Source organism: Arachis duranensis, chromosome 10, assembly GCF_000817695.3.
Source record: "Arachis duranensis cultivar V14167 chromosome 10, aradu.V14167.gnm2.J7QH, whole genome shotgun sequence".
Classification (NCBI taxonomy): Eukaryota; Viridiplantae; Streptophyta; class Magnoliopsida; order Fabales; family Fabaceae; genus Arachis; species Arachis duranensis.
Window position 1 is genome coordinate 54,110,877 of NC_029781.3, and position 20,417 is coordinate 54,131,293.

Consider the following 20,417-nt stretch of genomic DNA (forward strand, 5'->3'; position numbering starts at 1 on the left):
CTTTTTTTGTTTTGCTAATAAAAATCTAATTACAAAATTCAAAATAATATAAACACCTAATTAAAAATTTTTAAATTATAAATACCTAATTATAAATTTAGTAAAACTGCATAGAGTAACGAAATAATTTAAAATTTTACAAACACTAAATAAGAAAAAACTTAGTAAGATCACAGAGAACGGAAAAATGTTAAAAGATTTTACAGAACGTATATGTTGAAAACTTTTTTTTTTTAATTTTTCCTCTACGATAACTTTCTAAGGCACTTATCCACTAAAGTATTAAACTATAATAAAATTAACGATCTTTGAAAATAAAGATAGCTATAAAATCTTAAAATGAAGAAGTCTTGACCCAAAGAGACAGCGAAAAAGTGAAAAACAAATCAACTTCAGAGCATTTTGGTAAAGACCTACACACAATTGAAAAGATTAATCCAAAAGTACTAGCTCCTCACTTCGTAACTAATCTCCATTGAGTCAGTTCAAACAAGCATTAGGTGAAACTAACAGAATAGAATTACCAGGTATTGTAACAAATATTTTGCAAGCAACTAAAGGCAATCACTAATCACTTAATAATAATACTCTTGGCAGCCACCAGTCTTAAATTTATGTTGAAATTAAATAAAATTCAAGTGCTTGTTGCTATCATAAATGACATGAAAATAATCCATTACGACAGTATAAACGAAACTATTATAAGTCACCCACCAATGTTTCTTGATTACCATTTTTCTTGTCTTTTTTTCGTCTTTTTTTTTCCCTCTCCCAAACGATGACAAAGGAGAGGTCAAGTCCTCATAAGGAAGAGGAAGTTCATGACGGTAAACAAGTCATAGATAGAGCCATATAAAGATCAAACTTAGACACAATAGGGAAATTTCCTTCCAGGCTCACATGATAGAGCCATAGAGGCTCCCCCTATCATGTAGCTAAGCCTGTTGTTTTGCAAATGGGGCAAAGGTTCTTCTGCATTAGCCATTGCTTGATGCAATTACTGTGAAATTCATGTCCACAATCTAGCGAGCCAACATTCTCTCCTTCAGTATAATCCTCCTGCAGAACATTGGAGAACAATAACAAATGTTATAAGAAGAATCCCCTCTTTACTTTAAGGGTGTGTTGGGGAGTTTGGGTCTTGGAGGAAAAGATAGAAGAAGAAAAGGGCTTCAAGAGTAAGACAGACTCCCTTTTCCTCATTGAGCTGTTTCCTTCCGAACTTGCAATTGCACCTTAATTAGCTGAGACTATAACTCTTACCTGACAGATACAACAAGGCTCAAGATCTGTAGAAGACTCCGCCATAACAGACATGTATATTTGCTGTTTCATCGACTTCAAAATGACATCCTCGCTCAATCCAGTGCTGACATCTCCAATTCGCTCCTCCAATGCCAACAATTCCTGCAGTTCGACTTTAAGTCAGAAGAAATCGCAGAAACATTGCCAATGTAGAGGAATAACAATCATTTGTTTTTTACCTCATAAGACATGTTATCAACATCAAGGCGCATTTCTCTGTGCCTGTCATGCAGTTCAGCCATCCCATGATATATGAAAGGGTCAAAAAGCATATAATCCTGACATTTCACAAGTGGCAAAGGAGAACGTCCTTAAGTTAGCATTTTCAATAGAGTAATACGAGGTCCACAAGAATATGGCAGCTGCCACAAAGCAAGTTACCAATTCAGCTTGTTCTTGCTTCAAAAATCAAAAGCAAATGTTTGTCTTGTAACTTGACTATAGGCACAAAAATGCATGCGAGAGAATCAACAACAAAATAAAGTAAACATGGAAGGTGTAGCCTGTAATTTTTCTTTTTTCTTTTTTTTTTCTTTTTTAAGCATTTCTTATCTACATTCAATGATAGGGTATGCTTGGTGATAATTGCTCACATACAGTCCAAAATCCAAATGTAACATACTTTTTTTTTTCTTTTTTTTATGCATTTCTTCATCTAGATTCAATGATAGGGTATGCTTGGTGATAATTGTTCACATATAGTCCAAAATCCACATGTAACATAGCATTTCCTTCTTAGATATCCATAAGATGAAGGAGAAGTAGGGACATTGATATATCATTAAGGGTGATCAACCAAAGCAGATAAAATTTCCAAGATGGATTTCACAACACAACATATGATCAAGAGATATGCTTATGCAATAAATTTAGAACCTCAGCCCTTAAGTTATCACCCCTCCGCATTGCAATCAAGACTTGGCGAATCTGGCACAGAGAACAATTAAATTAGGTCAGTTAGACTGATGGTTGCATCAAGATGACTGTTAGTTGGCTAAAACAGCTAAGCAATCCTGTTGACAAGACAAGAATACTGAAAGAAAATGAAAAGATGAGAAAGAACTGCATACATAATTAGATGATAACATCAAGTCAACAAGACCATAAATATTTTTACACAATGGTACGAATCTTGAAAATTCGAACTGCGTATAAACCAATGCATATTCCTAAGGTCTAAATTCTTAATTCATGGCTAAATGAATAAACTTTTACGGGAATTCCAGCATACCTGCATCATGGTGTAGCCTAGAAATAATAGTGCAAAATATTCCATAAAAAAGAATATGAAGCCAAGATTATACCTCAGATATTAGTCGGCGTCTTCCCTCATTGTCAACGGTTAATGCTCGCGGAGTAGAGAGTACATCGCCACCCCTCCTTTCCATCAACAATGCTGCTCTTAGATATGGTTGATTGTTGCGGGACCCCTGAGTAATAGAAGAAGATCCTGAAGAGGATGGAGCAGAATGACCATTCTGAACACTGGATGCTGAGCTAATTGATGGAAAAAGAGACCAAGGACTGAACTCTGACAATCTTTGCAGATTATCTGTAGGGACTTCAGGGTTAACAATCCAGCTGGGATTAGGTAATGGAACGATGTTTGAACTAGATCCCATCCAAGATGTAGTAGGTACACCTCCAGAATTGTTTACATTAGCAGAGGATGTACGCCATGGTGTTGGTTCATGTACTGTGGGTGCAGGTACATTCGTCGGGTGCCCAGAACTCTCTCTTGGAAAAATTCTTATATTAAAATCTTCCTGTACGACTCTTTCTACAGAGTTATGAGAAGTTGAAGATCTAGCCCCTCTAGGGTTAGAAGCTCTATTCCAAGGAAAAGGAGGCATGTTAAGGGGAGGTGACTGGTTCTGAGGAGCACCAGAATTAGCAGCATTTACTCCAGGCGTTAACCTCAATTCCAAAGAATCATTAAATGAGTGGGAGCCAGGTATTTGATGGGGAGAAGAATGATTATGATGCCTAGAACTCACTGTTGATGGTAAATTGAGAGGTATAGATTCCTGATGCTGTACATGGGCCATTCTCCTATCAAAGTTTCTGAGAGGCCTTTCCACATTTTCTGGGACATTTATTAAGGGAAATGCATCAGTTGCTCCTTGGCTCACTTCACTTCTCAAGTTCAGCTGTAATGGAGGAAGAGTGACAGGAACATCCTCTAAGGGCATTGAAACATTTAAACTGCTTGAAACATTAAGATCAACAGGATTAGTGGGCCAACATCCATTTTCGGATTGTAAAAGAGTGTTTGAGCTTCCTCCAGTACACAGTTGACCAGAACTACCTTCAAGGGCCTTTCTCTTGCAGGAAGAACCCCAATTAACTAAAGCGGAACTTGAACTGCCACTATTTCCCCAAGTCATGAATCCAGGGTTTTTGGATGAAGTTCCAGTATGACGATTGTATGAAGCACTGCTGAATGCTGTTTGCTCTCTATCATATCCACCACTATCATTGTGATTCACACTGCTACTTGCTGCTATGCCTTTCCCACGGTTAGCAGCTTGTGCTGTGTGCTCCATATCTAGATTACCATTCTGGGTTATATGACTGGAGCTGGATCCTCGCAAAAAAGAAGGCTGAATTCTAGAATGATTTCCATGTAGATTAGTATTTGAACTAACTGGAAAAATCATATTATTTGATTCAAATGACCTTTCCTCTGTTCTGAGACCATCCTCGGCAGTAGCACTACATGATGAAGATGGACCATGTTCAGATTTTAGACCTTCATCATTGACTTGGTTGATCAGATTCAGTCTAGAACTCGGTTCACCAGTATTCCAGCCACTAAAACTCTGTATGTTAGGACCAGTAGCTCGTAAACAAGCAGTCTCGCCAGTGGACCCTCTATAATCTGACAACCGGAAATCTACGGTACTTTGCACATGATTCAAGGAAGACTGATGATTCATATCAGTGCCGCTCGAGTTAGGCCCTTGCATCATACCAACAATAGCAGGGAATGATCCAGTTGTCCTTCTTTGACCTTGCATCAGAATCAAGCTATTACACCTAAATTGATCACCAGAAAACATATATTAGGTTCTCATAGGCTACAACAGAGCTGCATAAAGTGGCATAAAGGGACCTTTGGTTATGAAACTGTAGAGCATAGCATGCTTTATCACAGACCCGGTCAAAATTTAGATTTATTCAACCAATGATTAGAATGAGGTAAAACACACAAAAATACAATGGGACCAATATTATGCATTTCAGAAGAATGGATATCAATAAAGAAAAAAAAAAAACAAACTCTTTTATAGGTTAAGATATAAGAATGCAATAGTATTTTATTACTATGCGCTGAAAACTTTCCTGACAACTTATATTTATTTTTCTGTCATTTAAGAGGTAAAAACAACTGGTATGGGGAGGAGAAAAGGATCTCCTGGAGGGTGAAACCTCCAGTGTCAACATCACATAATCTACAACTATATTAGCATAATGCCATAGCTCTGATAACAAATAAATCTTAATGCAAGCACATTAGACAGAAGCTTGTAATTATAAGAGAGATTCACTAGAAAAATATACTAATCATTTGTTAAGTTGAGAAATGAACACAGGCAATTTTACCTTGTGCTGACTACAAACACTAAAGCTTAGGTGTTAGGAGAAAACCACGAACAGTTTTAAAATTTTGCAATGATGTCTCAATGCAAAGCTTCTACTCCCCTTCTTTCTCAGCTATACCAAAGAGTGCAGTATGCAATGGTCAATGTTTGCATCCTAAGAGGTAAGGCACCGAAAAGCTAAGACACTACATGAGCCTCACAGTAACCAGGTGAAAATCGAAGACCATCATGAAACTGAGTGGAACTTTACAACACCCAAATTCTAAATTCCCATGCTTTCTAAGACAACCAAAAATAATTAAGCTTAGGTTAATCCAGCTGCGAAACTAAAATTAGACAAATAAAAAATGAATTTTAAAAAAATACTTATTGGAAAATTTAACAAAGACAATCAAGCCTTAGAAATTAGAAAAATCGATTATATCTTCCGGAAGAGCAGGGTTAGAAAATAGCGAAATTGGGGATGAAAACCTAATTGGTGAGCGCGTTCCTCCACCCACATAATCGACACAACGGATTAAAGAAATGACAGAAAAAACTCGAATTCATACATCTCTATAACCTAAAAAGGGGGAATAGCATAATCGAGTAACATAGGATTTGACGAAGGAAAATTCGGTAAAGATGAAACCAGAGAGAGAGAGAGAGAGAGAGAGAGAGAAATCGAAGTTACCCGAAAGGGATCCCTGGATTCAAATTGGGGTGGGTACGTCAGAAATCGAGGGTTTGATTGGAGAACCGTTTCCAACTATGAATATGATGATGGTTATCTTCTTCTTCCTTCCTCCCTTCTTTTATTTATTATGTTATGTTATTTTTCCCTTAACTTTTATTATATAAATATTTATTAATTATTTATTGTATTATTAAATGAGTGAGGAGAAAGAGGGCAACAAAAGACGACAAAAGGATGATGGAAGGAAAGCATGAGAGGGAGTGATTAAAGGGAGAGAGTAGGAAGCAGGCAAGCACAGTAATCGATCCATAATCCCTAAATTAAGATTTGTCAGAGAGAAAGAAAGAGTGGTGTGTGGACCAACCCTCCCTCCATTGGGTACCATTTCCATGGCAGTGAATGAATGGCTCATGCACCTTTTGTTAGGTCGCATATAGACTTGTTAGTAGTTTACCTTCAAATCACCACATTAAATGTCCACTAATCCACTAATATCATAATGTGTTTCTTTTGAAATTGTATATAATTTAATTAAATTACATTAATTCAACTTGATAACATATATACAAATGATCAATTTAATATTTATTTCTTGCATATGTTTAGTATAATTATAAATAATATTTTGTGTTATTATTATTTGTGCATAATTAATATTTATTGCTTCAAATTAACTTCATAACTTAAGCAATTTTTATAATTGATATATATTTTGAAAATATTTAATTATTATATACATAGTATATAATCATTTTTTAATGGAAAAAAAATTATAACCAAGTTTTATTTCTGCATAATCATCAAAAAATAAAAAATTGGTCCAGTTCTAATAATCTTTTGACATTATATTCAAACCATTAGGATCAGGACAAAAATTTATTACTTATTTAAATGAGTAGATTATTAAAATAATATTGAAAAAATTTTGACATCAATAAAAGTTTAAAAATACTAGATAATCAAACAGTTTTTAAAATAAATCTAATTAAGTTGAACAATTAAAAGGAAGGAGAGAGATGAGAGAGAGAGAGAAAGCGTGGGTGGGAAACACAGAAAGGGGTAGGAATAGGAAACATGACGATGATCCGAAAATTTGGAATCGAGAAGAGTATCGAAGGCTGGAGCATGATTCTTTTTCCATCTTCATGGATAACCTTCCTCAAGACATCTCAAAGAAAGAACTTTTTCAGCTGTTCAATTAGAGTGGACGTATAAATGACATATACTTATCACGCAAACAAAAAGGTGATAACATATACATTTTTACTTTCGTACGATATACTACGAAGGATGGGGCATTGAAGGCAATAAAGGAAATGAATCGTATGAAGTTGAGAGGAAAAGTTGTATTCGTGGGGGAAGCAAAATACAGAAGGATATCGGGTACGAAAGACACGAAGAGACCTCAGAGAGGAAAAGATGATCAGAATAAGTTGGGTTGGCAGCCAGAACGCGAGGAGGCTAGCGACGTGCGGTTGAATACTTTGGAGCTCAGAAAGGCGAAAAAAGAACAAGATCCCAATATAAAGGGGGGGACTAAGAAGAAGATCGAGGTAACGGTGGCAAAAGAAAATCTCGATTGGTTGCAGAGAAGTCTAATAGGAGGGACGAAAAAGGCCATTGATTTTTGTTCTTTGAAGGATATGATCGAGATAAACATGCCTCAAGTCATCCAAGTACGAGAGCTGGGTGCATATAAAGCCCTACTGACTTTTGATTATGTGCTGAGCGCCGAAGAAACTTACACTTTTAAAATGAATAGTCTTCTACAAATCTTCCATAGTGTATGGAGATGGGAAGAGGCTGAGAGGAGTGAAACTAGGAGAGTGTGATTGGAATGCTATGGAGTTCCTCTACATGTATGGTCAGCGGACACCTTCAAAATGATAGGAGATCAATAGGGGGAAGTAGTTGGGTGTGATAATTTGACCGAATCGCGCAATTCCTTTAGTGTTGGACATGTGCAAATCGATACAAGCGTGCTGGATGTAATCAATGAATGGATACATATTACAGTATGTCTCAGTGGTTTTGATGTTCTGGTAAAAGAGGTAGGACGAGAAACATATGGCCTGGGGTGTTGATGCGTGAGCATCTTGTCTATCTTTTTCTAGTGAATTTGCATCTAATTTGTTGAGTTTAATTTAAGAATTAATTATATTTTAGCCACTATGGATGCTATTTTGAGTTTTGTGCAATTTTATTTATTTTAGGTAGCATTCGGAGGGATTTGATGAAGTTTCTGCAGAGAAAAAGAAGAAACCAAAGAGATGACTAGCGAAGACCGACGCGGACGCATGGCTCATGCGACCGCGCGGAATGGAGAAATCACAATGACGCGATTGCGTGCCTGACGCGAACGCGTGGACTGGAATCTGCACAAATGATGCGAACGCGTCACATGCGCGATCTGCAAAAATACAAATGACGCTGGTTACGATTTCTGGACTATTTCGACCCAATTTCCGGCCCAGAAAATACATATTAGAAGCTGTAGAATGGACAAATCAAGTGGTCTCCACCCATAAACTGAAAATCTGTTAATTAATTCGAATTTAAATTCAAATCTTATCTTTGAGGAAAAGATATTATTTTTAATTTTTTATTTTTAAACCTATTAGGATTAGTAATAAATAGAAACTCTGTACATTTAGACAGGTACCAGATTGTTACGAGAACCCTTATTTTTCTTCTCAGAACCATGAGCAACTAATCCTTCATTGTTAAGGTTAGGAGCTCTGTCTATTTGTATGGATTTATTCATTTAATCTTTCTAATTTAATCCATGTTTAGATTTATATTTCAATAATTGTTTTCGCTCTTTAATTTATGAATATGGGTGGAGCGGAAGTATGACCCATGTTCTAATTGAGTTCTTGTAAAACTTGGAAAAGCTCTTTATTTGAACAACAGCTTGAAAACATATTATACTGAATTTTAATTGTTTGTATTTAACGGGATACGTGACATATAATCCCTTTATTTTTGGATAATTAGAATTCTTTTGGCATATAAACTAGAAATTGATCATCACCCTCTAATTAGAATTAATTGACCAAGGAATTGGCAATTAATGAATTTTAGAGGAGACTAGGAAGGTCTAAGGAATTAAGGTCTAGTCATATATGGTTTGCCATGAAATTAAATCTTGCATGATTAAAATAGTTAGTAAGAAAATAAATCTGGAAAAATAGATAACTCTGAAACCTTAACTGTTTTCTCTAATATTTTATTCCGAACTTATTAATCTGCCTGTCTTTGATATTCTGAATTTACACTTAAACCATTTGAACATCTCAAAACCAATTTCTGCTTGCCTGACTAAGCCAATCAATCAATCATTGTTGCTTGATCCATCAATCCTCGTGGGATCGACCCTTACTCACGTAAGGTATTACTTGGTACGACCCGGTGCACTTGCCGGTTAGTAAGTGTGGGTTATAAATTCCGCACCAAGTTGTTGGCGCCGTTGCCGGGGATTGATAGTGGTTAACAACTACCAATTGTTTGATTGCTTAGATTAGGCATTTTAATTTTAAATTTATAAAAATTTATTTTAAAAAAAAAACAAAAAAAAATTTTGACGGTATTTTCTTTTTTTTCCTTTACGTTATCTTTTTTCTTTCTTTTCTCTTTTACGTTATTTTCTTTTTTTTTTTCTTTTCGTTTACCCCCCTTTTTTTACGCCGTACCTTTTTTCTTTCCTTTATTTTATTTATATAATTTAAAAAAAATATATATATCTATATATTTCAAAAAAAAATTTAGCACCAATATCTTTTAATTTCTGAAATTAAGTTTGGTGTTGGCTATTTATTATTCTTCTTTTTTCATTTTATTCAATATTTTTATCTCTTTACACAGGTTACATCACTGGAAATTCTCTGCACTCTAACGTAGAGATTCCTATTCTTTCTTGTTTTCTGGTTGTTTATGCGCAGGAACAGAGACAAAGAACATCTCTTAGACTTTAATCCTGAACTTGAAAGGACTTTCAGGCGGCGTTTACAACAAGCAAGGCTTTACAAGGCTACAGAACCCACTATGGATCCTAATAATAATGCTAATGTCAATGTGGCAAATCCGAATGGAGATGATCAACAAAGGAGAGTTCTTGGCTCTTATTCTACCCCTACTGCAGATCTTTATGGAAAAAGCATTGTGGTACCTCCTATTGCTGCGAACAACTATGAGTTGAAGCCTCAACTGGTCACCCTGGTGCAATAAAGTTGCCAGTATCATGGTCTTCCCCACAAAGACCTAAATCAGTTTATTTCTAGTTTTCTGCAAATTTGTGACACTGTGAAAACAAATGGAGTAAACCCAGATGTATACAAACTCATGCTCCTCCCGTTTGCTCTGAGGGATGGAGCAAAGCTATGGCTGGATTCCCAACCCAAGGACAATTTGGATACTTGGAACAAGGTGGTTACTGAGTTTCTCATAAAATTTTTCCCACCAAAGAAGCTGACCAAGCTTAGGATGGAGGTTCAGACCTTCAGACAAAAGGATGGTGAGACTCTGTATGAAGCTTGGGAGAGATACAAGCTACTGACTAGGCAATGCCCTCCAGACATGTTCTCCAAATGGACACAAATAGACATATTTTATGAAGGCTTGGGTGAAATGTCCAAAATGTGCTTAGACAATTCTGCAGGAGGTTCATTGCACAAGAAGAAGACATTGGAGAAGACTATTGAGCTTATTGAATTGGTTGCTAGCAACCAATACTTATACTCATCTAACAGGAATCCTGTGAACTCTGAGACCTCTCAGAAGAAAGGCGTGTTGGAAGTGGAAGCTGTTAATGCTCTTATTGCCCAGAACAAGCTTATGTCTCAGCAAATAAATCTACTTACTCAACAGATGGGTGGCATGCAAGTCTCAGCTATCAACACCCAAAATCCACCACAGGAAGTCTCTTATGACATGGCAGGTAATTTTGTGCAAAATGATAATTATGATTATGCTCAACCTTCTTTTGAACAGGTGAATTACATGGGGAGTTGTCCTAGGAATCCCAACAATGACCCATATTCTAAGATATACAACCAGGGATGGAGGAATCACCCAAATTTTGGATGGAGGGATCAACCTCAGAGACCTCAGAACTTCAACAATAATTTTCAGGGCGGTTTCCAACAGAACAATGATTTGGAAGCAATATTGATAGGTTTTAGACAAGAATCCAGAGCATCCATCAAGAACCTGGAGATTCAAATGGGTCAAATAGCCACCAGAGTTAATGAAATTGATCAGAGGACCACTAATAGCCTTCCTAATAACACAATTCCAAATCCAAGAGAGGAATGCAAAGCTATCACTGTGATAAGTGGACAAGTGGCAAGTGCAGAAGCACAAGTTATGCAGGAAACCAGAGCCTCCATTAGAAATTTAGAGGTGCTAGTAGACCAACTGAGCAAGCAAATACTTGAGAGGTCTGCAAGTGCATTTCAAGGTGACACATTGGTGAACCCAGGAGAAGATTGCAAGGTTATTCAATTGAGAAGTGGTAAAGTAGCTGGTTCTGAGACCAAGGTCAATGAAGAGCTAGTTGAAAAGGATGCTCCAGAGGAGAAGAAGGAAGAAGTAGAGCACGTCCCTCCAAAGCGTGTAGACAACCCATTCCCAGACTCTCTTGACACTTATCCTACACTGCCAAAGGCTCCTGAGTACAAGCCTAAGATGCCATATCCTCAGAGACTACAAAAGGAGACCAAAGACAAGAAGTTCTCAAAGTTCTTGGAAATCTTCAGAAAGTTACAAATCAATATTCCTTTTGCTGAGGTTTTGGAGCAAATGCCTATCTATGCCAAATTCATGAAGGAGCTGTTGTCAAAGAAAAAGCGTTTAAAGGGAGATGTGACAATAGTCCTGACTAAGGAATATAGTGCTATAATTCAGAATAACTTGCTAAAGAAGATGCCAGATCCAGGGAGCTTTCAAATTCCATGCACCATTAGGAGCACAACCTTTGAGAAAGCCCTATGTGATCTGGGGGGAAGCATAAATCTAATGCCCTTATCTGTGATGAAAAAGCTGCAAATCCAAGATGCACAACCCACAAAGATAGCATTGCAGATGGCAGATAAATCTATGAAACCTGCATACGGATTAGTGGAGAATATCTTGGTCAAAGTGGGTAAGTTCTTCCTCCCAGTAGACTTTGTGATTCTAGACACAGGAGAAGCTGAGAATGCCTCTATAATTCTAGGAAGACCATTCCTAGCCACTGGAAGAGCTCTGATTGATGTAGAAGTGGGTGAATTAGTGCTTAGAGTGCATAATGAGCAACTGGTCTTTCATGTCTTCAAAGATATACATCCAACAGGTGAAGAAGAGAGGTGCATGCAGGCTGAGCTTCTTGATCCAAACCTTCAAAAACCGCCTGATTATACACAGCAGAATCTGCAACTCAAACCTCCCTTGGTAACAGTCAATAAAATTCCTCCTGACATCAAACCTAAGTTTGGTGTTGGGAATGCATCATCTACCAAGGAAGAGGTTCCCAAAAAGAAGAAAGTACCCAGAGGATGGAGAAACAAAAAGATCCCCACTGAAGGTGTCTCCCCAGGAATGAAGGTAGTATTGACCAGCAATCCAGCATGGGTTTATACAGTAATCAGAATCCTCTCTCTGGAGCATATTAAGCTACGTTATGGAGACACAGGAAAGAAGTTCAAAGTAAGGGGTGAAGAGCTGAGCCCCTATGATCCTCCTCCTTAGAGGAGCTGACCGTCAAGCTAATGACGATAAAGAAGCGCTTGTCGGGAGGCAACCCGATAATTTCGTATCCTTCACTATTTTTTCGTAGTAGTTTTTCTTAGTTATTTTATTTTTGTTGAGTTCTTACTAATTTTCTGATCATGCAGCTATGTTCTCCCAGGAACCGAACACCTCAAGCTATATAAAAAAAATATTTCAAAAAAAAAGAAGCCACGCGACGCGATTGCATCAGCGACGCGTCCGTGTCGCAAGGAGAGGGGAGAAAATAAAAACGAACAGAGAGTCACGCTGGAGCGTGGCTGGAGGTGTGCCAGTGGCACAAATCGCCCCACGCGACCGCATCACCGACGCGTCCGTGTCATGTGGGAATATTAGCCTCCCACGCGACTGCGTGACCCACGCGACCGCGTGCCCTGATTTTCGACGTAAAAAGGGTGCACAACCAAATATTGTGCTAGAGTGGTGCTGGCTTGGTGCTAGACGCATAATCCTTATCACGCGACCGCGTTGTCGACGCGTCCGCGTCATTCCCTTCTGAAGCCACTCACGCGATTGCATGCCCTACGCGATCGCGTCACCCCAAATTTGGCAAATATTTAAATTCGAACAGAAAGTTGTGCAGGCGCGAGGCTGCACTCGTGCCCGAAGCATAACATGGGTCACGCAACCGCGTGACCGACGCGACCGCGTGAACTAACTAAAACGCAATCACGGGAACGCGTGCCCCACGCGTTCGCGTCGCTTACGCCACACTAGTTCACCGCGCAGTTTTCTTTCTCTCTCTCTCGCTCCCAATCCTAATTCTCTCTTATTGTTTTATCCTTTTATTTTTCTTTCCTCATAATATTTATCTCTTTCTATTTTCAGTTCTTATTTGCTTGAGGACAAGAAAACCTTTAAGTTTGGTGTTGACGCTTCGCTTAGAGCTTTTCTGTTTATTCCTATGGCACCAAAAGGGAGGCGAATCATCTTCACGGAGGAGCACAACCTGAAGAATAAAGCGACTGCTAGGATAACTAAAGTGGTTGAGTTCCTTTCATTTTTATTCCTCCTTACTTTGTTTGTTGCATGATCTTTTATTAGTTAGAATTCTAGGACTAGTTTTTTTTAAATTTCTTTAATGCTGAAAAGATGTTTCATGTACCACTCACTGAACTTGAATCTAAAAAGAAAAGAAAAAGAAGTGATGTATTGCATGAGAAATTGAGTTTAATTTTAAGAATAGTCTTATTTACTTAAATGTGGTGGTATTTTCTATGATTTTTGAATGCATGATATGAACAGAGTATATTTGAATTTGAATCAAGGGATGTTGATGTATAAGGAACAGAAATATAGAGAATTATTATGCCTTCTCTGAAATAAATAAAAATTTAATCCTTGAAGCAAAAGAAACAGCGAAAAAAATAAAAATAAAATAAAAACAAGGTCCAAGGCTCTGAGCATCAATGACTAGGGAGGTCAGACATGATTAAAAGCTCAAAGAGTTGTTTCCCTAGTCATATGCTTGTGGTGTGATTGTGTCAAGTAATCCTTGAGACAGAGCACTTAGAGTCGAGATCAATTACATTTAATAGAGTATGCCAAAGGCTTTGAGCACCACTATCTGGGAGTAATTAAAAGAAAAATCAGAACTCAAAGAGAGTTCCCCAGTTAAGTGCTTGTGGTGTTTCTGTGTCAAGTAACTCTTGAGACAAAACATTAAAAGTCACGGCTAGGCTCAAGGTGCAAAGCACCAAAGAAAAATAAATTAAAGTAAATGTTGCTGTGTTCAAGGATTAAACTGAAATGTAAAGATCAGAGAATTCATAATATCATCCGGATTCTAACTCTGAATGACAATAACATTCTTGATTCAAAGGAGAGTGAGATGCCAAATCTATTCAGGATTACAGTTATAAACCCCACTATAAAAAGAGACATGAGCTTAATCGAACTCTCATACTCATGCAAATTCACATCATAAGCTTATATTAGTCTTGGTTGCTTGAGGAGAAGCAACAGTTTAAGTTTGGTGTTGTGATGCGTGAGCATCTTGTCTATCTTTTCGTAGTGAATTTGCATCTAATTTGTTGAGTTTAATTAAGAATTAATTATATTTTAGCCACTATGGATGCTATTTTGAGTTTTGTGCAATTTTATTTATTTTAGGTAGCATTCAGAGGGATTTGATGAAGTTTCTGCAGAGAAAAAGAAGAAACCAAAGAGATGACCATTGAAGACCGACGGGGACGCATGGCTCACGCGACCGCGCGGAATGGAGAAATTGCAATGACGCGATCGCGTGCCTGACACGAACGCGTGGACTGGAATCTGCACAAATGACGCGAACGCGTGGATGACGCAGATGCGTCACATGCGCGATCTGCAAAAATACAAATGACACTGGTTACGATTTCTGGACTGTTTTGACCCAATTTCCGGCCCAAAAAATACATATTAGAAGTTGCAGAATGGACAAATGAAAGTGGTCCCCACCCATAAACTGAAAATCTGTTAATTAATTCGAATTTAAATTCAAATCTTATCTTTGAGGAAAAGATATTATTTTTAATTTTTTACTTTTAAACCTATTAGGATTAGTAATAAATAGAAACTCTGTACATTTAGACAGGTACCAGATTGTTACGAGAACCCTTATTTTTTTCTTTGAACCATGAGCAACTAATCCTTCATTGTTAAGGTTAGGAGCTCTGTCTATTTGTATGGATTTATTCGTTTGATCTTTCTAATTTAATCCATGTTTAGATTTATATTTCAATAATTGTTTTCGCTCTTTAATTTATGAATATGGGTGGAACGGAAGTATGACCCATGTTCTAATTGAGTTCTTGTAAAACTTGAAAAAGCTCTTTATTTGAACAACAGCTTGAAAACATATTATACTGAATTTTAATTGTTTGTATTTAACGGGATACGTGACATATAATCCCTTATTTTTGGATAATTAGAATTCTTTTGGCATATAAACTAGAAATTGATCATCACCCTCTAATTAGAATTAATTGACCAAGGAATTGGCAATTAATGAATTTTAGAGGAGACTAGGAAGGTCTAAGGAATTAGGGTCTAGTCATATATAGTTTGCCATGAAATTAAATCTTGCATGATTAAAATAGTTAGTAAGAAAATAAATCTGGAAAAAATATATAACTCTGAAACCTTAACTGTTTTCTCTAATATTTTATTCCCAACTTATTAATCTGTCTGTCTTTGATATTCTGAATTTACACTTAAACCTTTTGAACATCTCAAAACCAATTTCTGCTTGCCTGACTAAGCCAATCAATCATTGTTGCTTGATCCATTAATCCTCGTGGGATCGACCCTTACTCACGTAAGGTATTACTTGGTACGACCCGGTGCACTTACCAGTTAGTAAGTGTGGGTTATAAATTCCACACCAGGTATAAGTTGGTAAGTATGGATGATGGAGGTACAAGCAGAAACAAAAAATTGAATGGTGCAACTCTTGGCTTAACAGAAAATGTTATAAAATTGGCACGGCAAATAGACATACAGGAATTCAGGGATGACGTAGTGGAGCTGTTAACGATGGTGACAAGAGACGGTGAAGAAGATAAGGACAGAATGGTAATTTTAGAAGAAATTTTGAATGAATGGAATTATGACAATTTAAATCTCAACCTCATGAATATGGTAACGTCTGATTCTAATCAAGAGGGAATTAACGAAAGGGCTAATTTTGTGGGAGGGGATCTAGTGAGTGATGAGGACGATTCGGAAAGGACTCAATCTGAAATTCTTGAGAACAGACTAAGTGGGCTGCGAGCAGGTGTCAAAGGGGGAAAAAAGAATAATTTCAAGCTCTCATGAAAGTTGGGCCAGATACACTAGTTGCTACAACAAGGGCTTGCTATTGCAATTGGGCCCTAATCCCCCAGCTGACCCAATTGAAACAGGTGCTGGATCAGGAGCTGCTGGTGGGCTAGGCTCCTATCAACCGAGTTGGGCTTCAGCTAACAACGCTGGTGCAAGGTTCTCTGATCCATGCGTAGCTGCTCCAGGGAAGGTCTATGGCGATGGACTGCTGCAACGAACGAGCAACCACGCTCACAGCGAGATGGAGAGGGTGAAGTGGCAAACAGTGGGGATATAGCCATGACATCCGATGTTGGTGGCTGCTCGCCCCTCTCTGGCACGGTGACTCGCGCCGCTGAGAAAGTAGTGCGTTTATGTGCTTCACTGGAGAAGAGAAAGGCTAAAGAGGGGTCGATTGGGCTGACTGATGGAGACAGGTTGAATGACAAAGAAGCTGAGATGAAGGAAGTTCAGGGCTCAACAACAAGGGGCGGCAGAGGTGACATACACGATACTGACGGAAGCGAAGGGATAGGGGAGACAAGGGATGAAAGGGAAGTGGCTGAGACCACGATTATTGAGGGTGATAACGAGGTGGTTAGTGAGACTGGAATGAGGACCTGGGCACAGAAACGTGGGATTCATGACTTGGATGTTGAAGAACGTACAGGTTCACTGGCAGGCAGGGAGAGCTTGGCACAGCGTAGGGATGAAGTTGAGGGGGCTGCTAGGGAGGGAGTAGATGTTGAAAATATTGGGGGAATGAGTGACAATCTGAGTTAAACGTTAGAGGAGCAAATGCTGGAAAATAAAAGGACATGGGATCTAGCAGTGGAATCCGGCGCAATTCTATATGACGAAGAAGAAGATATAATGGCCATTCTCCAAGTTCAGAATGAGGAAAATGCTAAAAAATGGTTGGTAAAACAGAAGGCGAAAGCAAGGTGATGCAGACCTAAAAACTCCAAAAAGGTGCGTAATAATATCCTAAAATGATTTTTTGTTCTTGGAATGTTAGGGGGTTGGGGGGTGATGGGAAGTCGAGAATGGTTAAGGACTTGAAGACGAAGAATAGATTGAATATGCTAGGGCTAGTTGAAACTAAAAAACATGTTGTGACGAGATTTGATGTTGCACGTCTTTGGGGCTGTAATAGTGTAAGTTGGGAATATGTTGCTTTCGATGGTGCTTCGGGTGGGTTATTGTTAATGTAGGATGATTTCATGTTCAAGATGAATAATTGTTATAAAGGGAAGAGATGGCTGTGTGTTGAAGGGGTCTTATTAAAGAATAATTTCAATTGTGCATTCTTTTTGGTTTATGGCTGTGTGTTGAGGGGGTCTTATTAAAGAATAATTTCAATTGTGAATTCTTTTTGGTTTATGGTGCTCATGTTAGAGAGGAAAAACTTGTTGTGTGGGAGGAGTTGAGCTATGTTGCTGGTTTATGTCAGGTCCATATAGAGGAAAGAAAAGGTGCTGATAGTTTAACTGTAGCTGCTGAAGAGTTTAAATCTTGGATACAGGATATGCACTTGGTGGACTTGCCGTTTAATGACCGTAAATATACATGGTTTAGAGGCTGCTCATGTATTTGGATTGATAGAGTGATGGTCAGCCTGGAATGGGTTGAGGAATTCGCAAAGACTCGGTTAAGAGGAGGACCAAGGGGTTTGTCAGATCACTGTCCATTGATAGTAGAAGATACTAAGATGAGAGATGGCCCAAGACCCTTTAGAAGTCTTGACTCATGGTTTACTCATGAAGGTTTCCTAAGAATGGTTAAAGAGGAATGGAAGGGTTTAGGGGATATAAACTTCACAGACAAATTGAAGGCTTTGACAGCTCCTCTGGGAAGATGGCACAAGGTCAATTTTGGGAACATGGATACTAAAATTCTGCAGTTTGATGAAGAGATAAAGAAGTTGGATGACAAAGTAAGTAGTGGGGTGTATGATGGAACAGTGGAGGGAAGAAGGAAGGCGTTGGTAACCTGCTGTAAGAGATGGTATGTCCGAAAAGAGATGCATTAGAAGCAGATGTCACGATCTAGGCATGCAAAGAAGATGGACAAAAACACTAGGTATTTCCACCAGATAGCTTCCGCTAGAAGGATGAATAACAGGATTGATACTCTGATGATTAATGGGAGGTTGGTTAAGAACTCAGCTAGAATAAAGATTGCTATCCGGGAGTTTTACAAGAATTTGTATCATCAAGAGGAGTCTCCTAGGGTGTGCTTCAGGGATGGATTGGTGACTAGGATATTTGAAGAGGAGTCTGTGGAGCTAGAGGTTTTGCCATCAGTTGAAGAGATTAGAGAGGCAGTGTGGGACTGTGAATCATCTAAAGCACCAGGCAGTGATGGGTACAACATGAACTTTATCAAGAAGTGCTGGGATGAGATCGGGCTTAAGTTTACGGCAGTTGTGATTGCTTTCTTTCAGATAGTCAAGTTACCTAAGGACGCTAATACCACTTGGGTTGCTTTGGCTCCTAAGTTTGTTGGGGCCAAGGAAATCAAGGACCTTCTCCCGATTAGCATGGTTGGATGTGTGTATAAGGTGATCTCTAAGGTGTTGGTTAGGAGGATGAGAGCCGTGATGCCAGGGCTGGTTAGGGAAACTCAGAGTGCATTTGTCAAAGGTCGCAAAATTCATGATGGGGCACTCATTGCGTGTGAAACTATGCATTGGCTCAAATTAAGGAAAAAAGAGGCAGCAATCATCAAGCTAGACTTTCAGAAGGCATATGATAGAGTTAAGTGGAGCTTTGTGGACATCGTCTTACAGAAGATGGGTTTTTGGAGAAGATGGAGGGCTTGGGCTATGGAATGCATGGGCACAGCTTCTATGTCAGTGTTGATAAATGGTTCACCCAAAAAGCCGTTTATGATGGAAAGAGGTTTGAGACAAGGTGACCCACTATCTCCCTTCCTTTTTGTACTTGTTGTTGACGTGCTCCATAGAATGATCGGTGAGGCAGTTTGAAACAGCAATATCTCCCCTTTGTTGGTTGGGGGAGACAACATAGCATTATCGCATCTTCAGTTCACAGATGACACTATTTTGTTCTGTCCGCCAAAGGAGGAAACTATAAAGAACTACAAGAGACTCTTACGCTGCTTTGAGCTGATGTTGGGGTTAAGCATCAATTTTGACAAATCCAATTTAATTCCAATCAATTGTGACCAACAATGGGTGGATTGTATGTGTAGCTTGTTGGAGTGCAAAGAAGCTACCCTACCAGTCAGATACCTTGGAATTTCTCTAGGAGCTAATCCGAGGTTGGTCAAGACTTGGAAGCCAATAATAGATAAGGTGGAAGAGAAACTAAGCTTATGGAAGTCAAAAGTGCTAAACAAAGCTAGAAAGCTAGTACTTATCAAAGTTGTTTTAAATAGCTTACCAGTATATTACTTAAGTTTGTACAAGATGCTGAAGGCTATTGCTGAAAAATTGATCTCCTTACAGAGAAGATTCTTGTGGAGTAAGGAAGACGGTTGGTGGACGAAATTGTGATTCTTAATTAATGGCTCTTTGGCATGTGCCAAAGAGAACTAATTTAACTAACTGATTACTTTCTGTTCACAATTCCGTTCAACTAACCAGCAAGTGTACTGGGTCGTCCAAGTAATACCTTACGTGAGTAAGGGTCAAATCCACAGAGATTATTGGTTTGAAGCAATCAATATTTATTTTATTAGTCTTAGTTAGGATGTCAACAAGGTTATTTGGATTAAGGGTGAAATTACTAGATTTGATAAAAGAGGGAACAATGTTACTTTGATTTGCAGCACTGGAGAATATGTTGGAGTTTTGGAGGTGCTTTGTCCTCTGACTTCAACTCTTCCTTGAACTTCTCTTCTCACACGCAGGTTCCTTCCATGGAAAGCTCTATGTAGGGTGTCACCGTTGTCAGTGGCTACTTCCCATCCTCGCAGTGAAAACTATGCTCACGCACTCTGTCACAGTACGGCTAATCACCGGTTGGTTCCCGCTCCTACTGGAATAGAATCACTCTTTTGCGTCTGTCACTAATGCCCAGCAGGTTAAAGTTTGAAGCACGTCACAGTCATTCAATCCCGGAATCCTACTCGGAATACCACAGACAAGGTTTAGACTTTCCGGATTCTCATGAATGCTGCCATCAATCCGGCTTATACCACGAAGATTCTGTTGGGGAATCTAAGAGATATTCATTCAATCTGATGTAGAACGGAGGTGGTTGTCAGGCACACGTTCATAGGTTGAGGAAGGTGATGAGTGTCACGGATCATCACCT

At 38.6% G+C, this 20,417-nt stretch overlaps 1 protein-coding gene and 1 long non-coding RNA gene across 3 annotated transcripts in view; one reads left to right on the forward strand and one right to left on the reverse strand.

The window, feature by feature from the left end:
* The window catches only part of LOC127742470 (uncharacterized), a 68,477-nt gene that overhangs the window by 2,519 nt on the left and 45,541 nt on the right, over nucleotides 1-20,417 (forward strand). The gene's annotated exons all lie outside the window — the stretch shown is intronic.
* LOC107469987 (E3 ubiquitin-protein ligase MBR2) lies at nucleotides 576-5,955 on the reverse strand. Of its 2 annotated transcripts, XM_021132891.2 has the most exons (7): nucleotides 5,584-5,955; nucleotides 4,912-5,189; nucleotides 2,610-4,344; nucleotides 2,182-2,232; nucleotides 1,485-1,583; nucleotides 1,264-1,407; nucleotides 576-1,059 (listed from the first exon to the last, which is right to left on the reverse strand). In XM_021132891.2, the coding sequence occupies exons 3-7, from the start codon at nucleotides 4,323-4,325 to the stop codon at nucleotides 928-930; spliced, it is 2,142 nt and encodes a 713-aa protein (XP_020988550.1). In that variant the 5' UTR covers nucleotides 4,326-4,344; nucleotides 4,912-5,189; nucleotides 5,584-5,955; the 3' UTR covers nucleotides 576-927. The 2 variants fall into 2 exon arrangements, with proteins under 2 accessions (XP_020988550.1, XP_015944863.1); XM_016089377.3 differs by lacking the exon at nucleotides 4,912-5,189 and having other exon boundaries at nucleotides 5,584-5,954.